General features: G+C 34.2%; 1 protein-coding gene across 1 annotated transcript in view; it reads left to right on the forward strand.

The window, feature by feature from the left end:
* LOC113229743 overlaps nucleotides 1–10,987 on the forward strand; it is a 52,440-nt gene extending 41,453 nt beyond the window's left edge. Inside the window, exons 4-8 of the mRNA XM_026463426.1 lie at nucleotides 2,116–2,267; nucleotides 2,719–2,817; nucleotides 8,614–8,769; nucleotides 9,627–9,800; nucleotides 9,920–10,987. Of these exons, the coding sequence (XP_026319211.1) occupies nucleotides 2,116–2,267; nucleotides 2,719–2,817; nucleotides 8,614–8,769; nucleotides 9,627–9,800; nucleotides 9,920–10,093 (755 nt within the window). The 3' untranslated portion in view covers nucleotides 10,094–10,987. The remainder of the gene's footprint in view (nucleotides 1–2,115; nucleotides 2,268–2,718; nucleotides 2,818–8,613; nucleotides 8,770–9,626; nucleotides 9,801–9,919) is intronic.
* The last annotated feature ends 591 nt before the right edge of the window (nucleotides 10,988–11,578 follow it).

Raw genomic sequence — 11,578 nt, forward strand, 5'->3', positions numbered from 1 at the left:
TAAACCTTGTTACTTCTAAGTCAAATTCTTGTATAGATTTATCATAAAATCTAATCTAAAATCTTTATAAATAACTATTGTAACAGATGTAGACTTTGAGCTCTCTACCTATAATATAGTTTAAAACCAATAGGTTTGTCACGTTTCCTGTAATTGATTTCATATCATGAAAACGTTTCCGGACAAATACCAGAGTATAGTATGTAACTGAAAAACCTCATGACGTCATGGGTTACATGGGTTATAAACAAGTTCATATTACAATATATTGATAATGATTATTCCGTTATGACCTTGGAATCGTATTTCTTTTTGTATATATTTTTAATAGTTTGCTTGAATTACCCGGATAATGCGGTAGGAAAACGTACAGGACAACTTTGTCCTGATGATTTGATTATGAAGGGTTGAATTTTAATTCTGATGGATGCATGACTGGAGTCTATAAAATATTTTATTTCGGTAACTTTCGAGTTACAAAATTTGTGTTGAATTAATATTCAATTATTTTTTGTGGAATTACCCCACTAGTTTACTATAATTATTAATATAAAGATCGAACACTTAGAAAAAAAATTACAATTAATAGCTGTATCTCTCTAGTCAGGGCTGGTAGCTGTAAAATTACCTAACTAGGGGACGAAATACTTTCATAGATTTGTCATAGATGGCGCTACGGCTAAAAGTAGTTGAAAACCAAATACAAAGATCCGATAAACAAGCACATAGAAAAACTCGTGAAGTCCGCTGGTTCGTTCCGTGACTTAGTTGGCATATGGCATATTGAAAAACCGACTACAGGGGCTGTAGATCTCTTTTTGTCGATCAAAATATGTTAATAACTCGATTTCGCTAAAAATGTATATTATGTTAGTTGTGATAAGGAGGGTAGAATGGCCCAATGGTTTGCACTGTGCGCGCTGGATGTATAGAACCAATTTTGGAAATAAACTTTTCAATTTTGAAAAGTTTATTTTTATTCTCTAGTCTTGGATATTCTGGATGCGCTCTGTTGCTCTGGTATACGAGTACGGAATGCCTAGTATTATGAAGTACAGGGAATTCCCTAGTTTGAGAATAGGTAATTCGTGTGGTTGCCTGGCACCTTATTATTGTCTTTTGATAGTAATAACTGAATTGATCGTAATATTTTTATATTTCTTACAATCATCAATATCATTTGATCAGATTTAATTACATGAATCATAATCACAAAATTTGTCTCCTAATCGATTTACAATATTAACTTTAATCGACGGTTTAGTTAATTAAATTAATTAATATCATCATAGCGGATAAATTCAAGTGTGCAGTATCAATACAAATGGAGTATAAATAAGCGGGAAAAACATTTAATTTATTCATTCAATTACAATTCCCTCAATGTAGTGATCAAGTGTGCAAATACATATATTTTTACCAATTGTATAAATCAAAAATTAGTCACTTAAAAAAATGAAATCCACTTCGACAACTATGGATCCTAAAGTGCGAGAAAGAATCATGAGATTCAGTAAGATTGTTTTAATAACTTTACTTTGATTAACTTCAGACCGTAAACCCAAACTAGCGATTTCCAAGTTCAGTTAAATAACAAATTTATTGATATGCAATTTTTCTGGTAACGCCCTCTATTCGAGATCTAATACTATTGAATCGATGTCTGAAGACTGTCCGTTCCTCCGGCGTTGAAACGCCGAATTACCGCTTCATCCAGGTTCACTGGACAATTAGCAAAGGCTGTCCACCTTTAGATCGCTTTATATAATTTTATTTATTCATCGGATGTCAAACGATTACCATAATCGATACATCGCGCGTGCCGCATACGGAACCAGCTTTCATTGACGAGATGCAACCGAATTAAAATGTAGTGCAGTTCATTCGATTTTATATTAATTTTTTTACGTAGCAATTTATTTATTTTAGCGTATTATTTTTGTGTGAAAAATATTTCAATAACGAATTCTATTACTATTTTATTACATTTTAATTTTTTTTTTTAATCAAATCACAAAAAGATTATTTTTGAAATTTTAAAATTAAGACTCAAATTGATTTTGTGCGTAAATAGAACTCGAATGTGATATTAATTTGTTTTTGTTTTCTAATCAGGGTACGTCAACGCCTGCGCGGCAGTGTGCCTGCTATTGTTGGTCGGAGGGCTCACCCCACAGTCATCGGCGGCACCGCCCAGGAGCCGGAGAATGGCCAGTCAGGAGGAGAACCCTTTATGGGGCAACCCTTGTGACTACAATGAGTCTGATGTGAGTACCTTTCATAATGCATGTGACGCAATATGTAGAGATACCTAACGTCCTACAACTTAGTTGGGTTATTTTCAAGGTAGTTGTGGTACCTAATTATGGTGGCAATTTTTATTATTTAAGCATTCGAGTATGTTATCTTGAAATGTTGAGTAATGTTTCAGGTTACTACACTCGCATATTAAATAATATTTTATAATATATATTAGAATAATAAAAATTGCCACCGAAATTAGGTAAAAAAAACTAACCTGAAAATTATCTATTTATGATTTTGTAGGTATTAAAACTACATTTAGTTGAGAAAAGTAGTAGAAAGTAGCAGAAGTAAAGAAGAATGAAAGTCGAAGAAGCTAGAAAAGATATAGTTCTTTTGGTTTGTCGTTTATTCTTGTCTTCAATCACTTCTTACGATAAGCGAACCGATTTGAATTCTTATTTTTATTTGCAGATAAAATCAAAGCTAAAATACGAGCCATCTCTTGCTGGGAAAGTCGTGGCACAAGCGAGTAATACTCTTTCAAAAGCGAAGGCGTACAAAAACGAAGTAGTAAGTAACTTTGCATTTCATTTGTATAAGTACTTTCATTGAGTAAGTAAGAGACAATCGCGAGTTGAACACATCTGTATGCCCGTCGCGTCGTACTAAATGAACGGACGGAGCTTGCGCATCAATACCAATAAAATATACGCGTCAACGCTTACCTTAAGGGATTACTTAACCGATTTTATCAATCCATGAATGAAAGGCTACATATTTCGTATTCTCTACACTCATACGCATAAGTGTACAGATAATTCTTAACAATGATTGTGTTATTTTAAGTACGCACAGGCAACACACACGTAAAGGTAGCCGCGAAATTTGACCCTTTATTTGAAATTCTCGACGTGCACAGTTTAGTGCCATTTCTTACTCAAAGGCGATGCAGTGAAGAGATTGCATCGACTCAGGCGCCGGTTTCGCGTCCTTACGTCCGGTCTCGCTTCCTCCCTTTTTTGTAATTATAATTTTGACTCGCATTCTTTCGATAAATTTTAATAAAGTATGTAGTCAATGCTTATTTAATATAAATTACGTTCAACCTATATCACGCACGAATTACAAGAAACAATTGTTTAAATGTTAATATGAATATTCCTATGACGATTCTAATCATTCCTATCCTAAAGTATAATAGTTTCCGAATCGGAAGTAAGGTGAGCCGATCAACCAGCAATAATGTGATGTCGTTGGCGCGCCTCGAATCATTTATGGAAAGCTCCTTACCAGACTCGAGAGTATAACGTATCAAATAAGTAAAGGACTTAGTACATTTCTAGTTTCGATGACACCTTGAGAAATGTATCGGGTGTTTGATCGTCAATGGAAAGTTAACAAGAGGGGAAGTGTCAACTCCGTGAATAGGTGTAGAGGCGATGTTTGCGTATGAAGTGTGGTGGCATTTGTAATAGGTCCGTCGGTCGTAACGACGGCGACGTCCTGTCCGATCGCTGCTGCCTCCCAGTCGTAAAACATTATCGACTCACAGTAGCCGGAACGAACTACAGGACGATGCGTGTACGCATCGAATACTGATTGCGCATTAGTATTGCGCGACACACCTGCCCGTTGATTTTTTTCTCTCTGTCACTCCCCTTAATGTCGGTCATTCGTCACTAATGTATCATTTATTGCGGTTTCGACCGAACTCTTGAGGCGACGAACTGCCATAGTCGAGATGCCCAAGGACATTAACATCCTTATTGTTTTAAGAACTATTTTTGAGGCCGTCAGAGCTTCCTATGCGGGTTAGTCATATGATACTGCTTAAACGTATAAAAAGAAGTCGAGGCTTCATAAAGACAACAGACATACGAATTTGGGTCTGTCACATCTGTAGTCAGGCCATTACATATAAAAGTAATAACTGGCTACGCCGTGCTAAGAACGTAATAACAAATTCAACGAACTCTACCGGTACTGTGTGACTGTACGACCACCGTGTGAATGTCTTGTACTTAGGTTTTTGACTCCCGGTGTCATATTAATCGAGTTTTTGACACCGACATTCTTTAATTCTAGTCAATAAAGTAACTTATTTTACCAAGCGATTCGCAAGTAACTTGATCGCCTGGCGTGATCGATCCGCGGTATGCTTGCACCGTGCATCTGTAGCGCTTATCTCGCGATGGTTTCACTCAATACATAAACATTGAATTACTCGCATTACATACAATATATACCTACCTATAGCAATAGCGTTGTTCACACGAGGCGACAGGCTGTCTGCGACGGTGGGCGCGAACGTGTGCTATAAGTATGGCGAGTGTGCGCAAGTGTGGGTGAGTGTTTATTTGATGATGAAGCTTCCGATGTTTCGAGCTAGGCATTCGGATGCTACGTCGTCGAATTTCTTACTGGCGGCCACCCACGGGTGTTCCTATTGCGCACGTAATCGATTCTGCACCCAGTGCCCGTTGGAATTTAACTGCAGCTGCGAATATTACATTACTACACGTTTATGAGATCGACAATATCATTTCTCATATAATATTTTCAAATAGTCCATTTAACAGTTAAATGTTATGACTGCGGAATACAATATCACATCACTTTGAACTTCACTAGATTCGAGCAAGGAATGACGATAAATTTAGCAAAATTTTAGGTAATTCTAATTAGGTCTACAAATCATTGTATTTTGCGTTTTATGATTATTTTAATAACGCTCATAATGCAATAAAAATATCGAGTCATTGCACTTTACTACATATTGGTTAAGCGTTTCGGATATGGCGTGATGTAGGCACCGGACGAACACCTGTGTTATTTGGCCACTGACTACATAGCACATTCCATGATAGTACTTCGCACTATACGAATAATCTACTTAGAATAAAAGTTATTTACGAAATCACTCTGCTCTCCTTGTCACAAGTAGCGGATTACCATTTCGGTAACTTTCAAGATATTGGCACCTAAAGTTGTTTTTTTTTATTTGATAAATGTTAAGTACGCTGATTTTGCTTAGCAATAAAGTTGGAACTAAATAACGTAACGTTAACGTTTAGCTAATTCCAGATCTGTTGTTACCTCAATTTGGCAAAAAATATGGTTTACGTTAGTTATGATAAGGTGGACAGCTCCATAGTTCTTGAGAAATCAATACATTTGATGTAAAGATATTATGTTAACTAACTTCTCGATTTATTCTAATGTTTACCATGGAATGAACATTGTTCAAAATAAAACTCTAATCATTAAAAAAATGTAATTTATACCATTTTCTTTTTTGCAATTACTTTATTTAATTTGCCTTTTATTATTTCATTGCCTCTAATATATGGACAATTTACAGGTTAGATTTCTCTACCTAATTTCGGTTGCAATTTTTATTATTTAAATTTTCGAGAACATTATCGGCATATATTAAATAATAGTTTAGAATACTCCACTCGAATATTAAGTAATACTTCATGATAATATTCTAGAATATTTAAGTAAATAATAATTTTTGCCAGCGAAATTAGCTGGAGAAAACTATCTGAAAATTACCTATATATTATTTGAAGTAAAAACTTTATTGATGCAAGCGTATTAAGTACTGCTAGTGTTTCCAAAATTACCAAATACAAATTCAAATTCAATTGAGCCAATTGATTCCAAAAATTATTGCCTAAGCTTATGAAACAAACTGATTTCCGATCAGAAGATAACCAATAACACAATGTCTCACAATACCTTTATAAATTTTTTGGGGTTTTGTCACGTTTGGCGAAACCGCTTTTAATTAGTTGTATTGTCATTTAACAATATTTGTGCTACAATCGATGCTCAAAAGGGATACTTAATTTCTATCGACGTTGCATCTGCTGCCAGCGGTCACGTGGCAATGGTTTTTGAACCCTCCGCCGCTAATTTAGGGCTAGTTTTTGGTTATGCGACTGTCGTCACGTAGGTGACTGTGGTTCGGGTTTAGTGTCAAATTTTTATGTCGAAACGGTTGTGTTACTTAGCAATGTCGATGGTGACCAGACCTCCTGTTTCGATCTCGGCTTTCGGACAACCTTGAGCAATTTTATATCATTATTGATATTTTATAGCGATCCGTCTGGACTTTTAAAATGTTTATTTATTTACTGTTTACATAATTACTTTCATAATGTACTGCTTGGTTTAAACTTACATTTTCTTTGATTTAAATTAAACGAATTATGCAAATGCATCAGGATCCTTGCATTTATCTAATTGACAGGTAGTTTAGACAGAAAAATTGCACTAGTACATCTGAACCAATTTAAACTGATCTAGGGTGACGAATGTTTATTGCTAGATGACAGATCTGTCCAATTGGTTGATCTATCCACGTGCACTATAACGTTTGTTATTTCGAGGAACAATTTGTTAGAATACGCGTGCGTGTAGGCGGTTTTAGATCCATTTGTGGCACTTATAAACTAAAAATATGATATCTTTTACCACTTTATTAACCGGCTATGGAGATAATTTGTGTTTGTCTTCGAAATTTATTAGCAAAAATGTTTAAATTTCAAGTTATATGTGATAGACCGTAGACATTTAGCTGAGGTTAGAATCTCTGTAACTTGAACTAAACAAATTTCGTGACATTTCCCTGTAGCAATAAAAGTGGATCTATATAATTAATAAAATAAAATGTATTTGTACTTACAATAATAACGGTATAGTGGCAAACACAAAAGATCACTGCGTCTGGGATTCATGTCAGATCCTTTATATACAAGCCCTAAAGGAAACTCTCATTTACTGCATGTTCTCATCTTCCGTTGAATTACCATTTCTGTGAAAGTCAATTAATCTTTGCAATTGCAATAGTGAATTTATTTTTACAACTACAAAGAATTACATACTGAGTCACATATTGTTTTCGCCTGTAATATCTACATTTGTTGTTTTCATCTGTAATATAATATTGTTTTGGGTTTTCTGTTTTCGATAATCATGCATTTAGTACCCTGTTGGATTTTCCTATACGTATGCTGAATCGACAATCAGAATTAAAAAAACTTTAGTCTATATTTCTGCCTTCGAAAGAAAGAAAGGCTTATGTTATAAATACATACCACATGTTTTATACAGAAACTTTCATTGTATTTTAATCAGCCGTTTTTAAAAATGTAAAAATTTTATAACTGCATATAAAGTGCATAACTATTTTAAATGTAACTTAATACTTGACTCTAGGAATAGAACTAGGAGGCACAATTGTATTTAGTTATGCCTTTTTGTGTTACTAAATTGTAATTGATCTACGTAATAAGGGCACAGTTCCGTACATTATCAAGTAAAAACTTTTGATATTAGTGTTATTAATGTAACTTTATTTCAACAATTATTGAGATATATTTCCACAAAAAAAAGTTAAAATTGCATTTATTTCCTTATTCCGAATATGTATGTAACTGAATTTTGATAAAAAAATTAGTTGTGCCCTTTTTTGTTCCGAGGACAGATTTAACATATTAACATGATTAATCCCTTGTTTCATTGTAAATTTTAGTCGTTAATATTAGAACTGTTTGTTAACTCTAAAACCATTAGCTTTTATCTTTATGATGTGTTGTTATTTGTAATTTTAATTTCTATCCATCAACTATGGTCAAGCGGTTTAAGCGAGGCCATGTTCCATAGTTGGAGGTGCGGCACTGGTCGCTCCACCGAAAACGTCCTACCTCGTTCAAAAATTCGCTTATGGCTTGGCGGGTGATCACAAATATATAATAACGGTTGAAAATATATATCGCACTGTTAACACAATAGTGTATTAACTCAAAAAATGGACTTTCTCAGAATCGATAGAAAACTCACTTCCCGCAAAAAAACGTTAAAATTTACGTATATGTTATACTTCATTATAGACTCTTAAACAATATCCCAAATATATTTAAAAATGAAATGGAAAAAATAATTTAATATTTTTTAATAAAGATTATTTTGGAAAAATAATTTAATATTTTTTAATAAAGATTATTTTGGCCAAAACTAGCTTACATAAAGTGTGTCTCATTTTGAGTTAAGTAGATATCTTTTGATTGTTTCTTACAATATTCTGACGACGGTTTTTTGACGTGTAGAGAATCAAATTTTACGTTAAGTAATGATAATATGAATATTAAATTTCACATATTTTGAGTTACCACAGTATTGTATTAGTGTATATAAGAAATATATATATATATATAATTTTTAAATTTTCAATCAATGGATTTGTATTTACTCACAATTTCTAAGCATAACCCCAAACACGCAGAATGGTTTGAAACGTTGACTCATAATTTTGAAGTTGGAAATTATTATATTAAATAAAATTTTCCTTTGTTACAGGCAAGTCTACACGATTTTTCAAACTTCGAGGATCTGCTAGGAGAATGGAACACGACTCATTGGTTACGTGCTCGTCCTTGGCATATTCCAGAAGTTCTGCCCCCGGAAAAAGAGTACGGGACAGAGGTAGATGATGACTACCTCACTAATTTGATGGTAAGTGCCCTTTATGTTTTCTTTTTCTTTATGATATGAACGAGTCGTACGTCTGGTGGTAAGCGATACAGCTGCCCATTGTACTTGCAGTGCCACTCAGAGCTTTAAATCAGACATATATAATAAACCCGATAAACTTTTATAAAGTTTGCGGGAACCTTAATTTAAGTTGATTCTGTATTGTTTTGAAGAAATAAATATTAAAAAAAAAAAAAAAAAAAAAAAACAAGTTGAAAAATCTTCAGTGCCTGTAATTTCACCAGCATCTCTACCCTTCAAAACCGAAACGCAGTAATGCTCACATTTTTGCTTGGCTTGCAGAAATAGGTAAAGTGGCAGTACTTCCTTAGACGAACTCACTGCTACTAAACTTTGAATCGTGGTCGGTCAAAAGATGCCAGAAAAGTTCAACATAACGTTGTTTATATTTGCTTTTGGGGAGAAGAGAAAGTTTATTGAAACGAACCATTTCCAGTCACAACATTTCTGTCGCCGAATGTTACGAACCAGCCAACAAACAAAAATGCCCGCTGACAGTCGTTTCCTCACAGAGAACAATATAATCGAAGGGCGCCGAATTTGCTGATGTCAAAAACGTGCATCCGTACGAGTTTTTGAATCGATTTCGTTGAATTGACTTCGACGGTGGCACTCATTGTTCGACTATCGCTTACGTGAGAACACAATTGTTTCGCAATTCGGGCGTTACATTCAAAATAATCGGTGAATTTAGATGATAATTTTTACGTCTGTGAAATTTAAATGAGCATTATTGCTGTTCTGGTCTCCTTTGTTCAAATATCGCACATCCATTTCCTTTGTTAAAAAAACTAATCTTTATTTTTCTTTGTTAACAGAATGATATAGACAAGACGTTGCCGACGATGGGCAAGTCCTTAAAGCTGTTAGTTGCTGGCCTGCGGAAGATCGGCGAATACCAATTGGTGGATAACAATATCGCCGACGACTCTTTGCAGAGGAACTTCACAAATACCAGTTCCAACGTACGGGCCGTTCTCTGTTACTTCAGTGTAAGTCTCTTTTCTTTGTTTGAATGGATAGTACTGTTATTCGTTTTTGTTTGATTTGTTTAAATTCAAAAGATATTTTCGAAAAGTTCAATGTTTCTAATGTGTTTCTTTCTTTACAGGACGTGATGAGAGCGCGAGAATTGGAAATGCCCAAGCTTCTTGACTCTGACATACCAGAGTTCAAATATAAGGATAGACTTACAAATGCTTTGCTCGTCTACCGAGACACCATCAACTATTTAGAGTATATCACACAGGTGTTCGACAAAATGAACCAGACTCTTAATGAATAGTTTACAATATACTCTCTGGTTGTGTTAACTAGAATTCTAAGACCGCTTGTGATGAGCCAAGGTTTTAAGCGCACATGTCGTTTAGGGTCTTCCAATGACAGCGTGCGGTGTGTGAATGATTTAGTTTTATTTAATCTATTTATTTTGACGTAATCGCGATGATATGTACGGGCTTTAATGTACTCTTTTAAAGGAAGAGCTATGTGCAGCTTGCCGTCATGAGAGAGTTTGAATGCCATATCCTTATTGGAAGATCCTATAGTAGTGCTATTGTCCGTTATGGTAATTGAGTTCTTATTGTTAATTTGTGTGCCAGGCAGGTCCTAGGCACCTTAAGATGGCTCTAATTTAGGCTATTTACTTATGGTGCTTTCTCTTTATGAAACGCCTGACGGTCGCATAACTAACGATCGAAACGGTCGCGTTAGTATTATTATATTGCTCCCCAAGTAGTTTAGCCCAATTAATAGAGAAATTGTTTTGGCTGTTGATTAGCGAATTAATATAGTAAATGTCTTTGCCATTACATTGCCATTCGGTCTATAACGAATTAGTTCCTTTTATAATTTTGTAAATATTAACGAATTTATTTATTGTATGCAGGCATCTACAGGCGTTACATTTGAAATTTTCCGATAATCCTAGTCAAGGTCCCAACTTATTTATTTCTTGATTACTGTATTTTCTTTGATGTTTGGGCGATTGGACGAAAATTTACAGTGGAGCTTTGCAAATCTTGACGACATGATATCTGTTAAAAGATGTTATTTATTCCTGACATTAAGTCAATTTCGTCTGCGTGTTTTTTAAAACCGTAAGATTTGCGATGTTCATGCCTTACTCAAAGTAATGTTTTATTTGTATTAATTAATTTAGATTATAATACTTGACTTCTTACCACCAGATTTGAATGATATTAGTTGTTGATGTTAGTAAATTATTCAACGAATTCCAACAAAAGAACAAAATATGTTTGAACTGTGACTGTTAAATTACACTTTATTAGATAGTGAAGGAGGAGAGGCTGCGAATTATTTTAATTGTACATTACTTATTCTTACATTCACCACTCAACAGGTGGTGGAAAGTACACAATGTTGCTTTGAACAATGGACGTTATCCACTGACCGCTGATTTATGAAATATAAATGCTTGAAACCCGACAATTATGTAAGCTATGACAAATAAATTATTGACATTGACGATAAGGACATTTACAAGCATTTATGTTGTATTTACTTCAAAATTTTCACAGTATTTCACTTAGTGACGTTGTATATTCCATTTACTAAAAAATAAAACAAATTTATTGTAAACTTTAAACACCTATTAATATAAAAAAATTATATATTTTTTAGACCTAGCACAAACAAAACGGCATTTCTACAGCTAAAATCTTCAGCACATAGTTACTAGCAAAAATCGTGCAACGAGTGTTTATACTAGGTTATCATATAATAAATTGAGATATACAAGTAAAAATTG

The sequence above is a fragment of the Hyposmocoma kahamanoa genome, unplaced genomic scaffold (assembly GCF_003589595.1).
Source record: "Hyposmocoma kahamanoa isolate Upper Pololo Valley unplaced genomic scaffold, ASM358959v1 62, whole genome shotgun sequence".
NCBI classification, from domain to species: Eukaryota; Metazoa; Arthropoda; class Insecta; order Lepidoptera; family Cosmopterigidae; genus Hyposmocoma; species Hyposmocoma kahamanoa.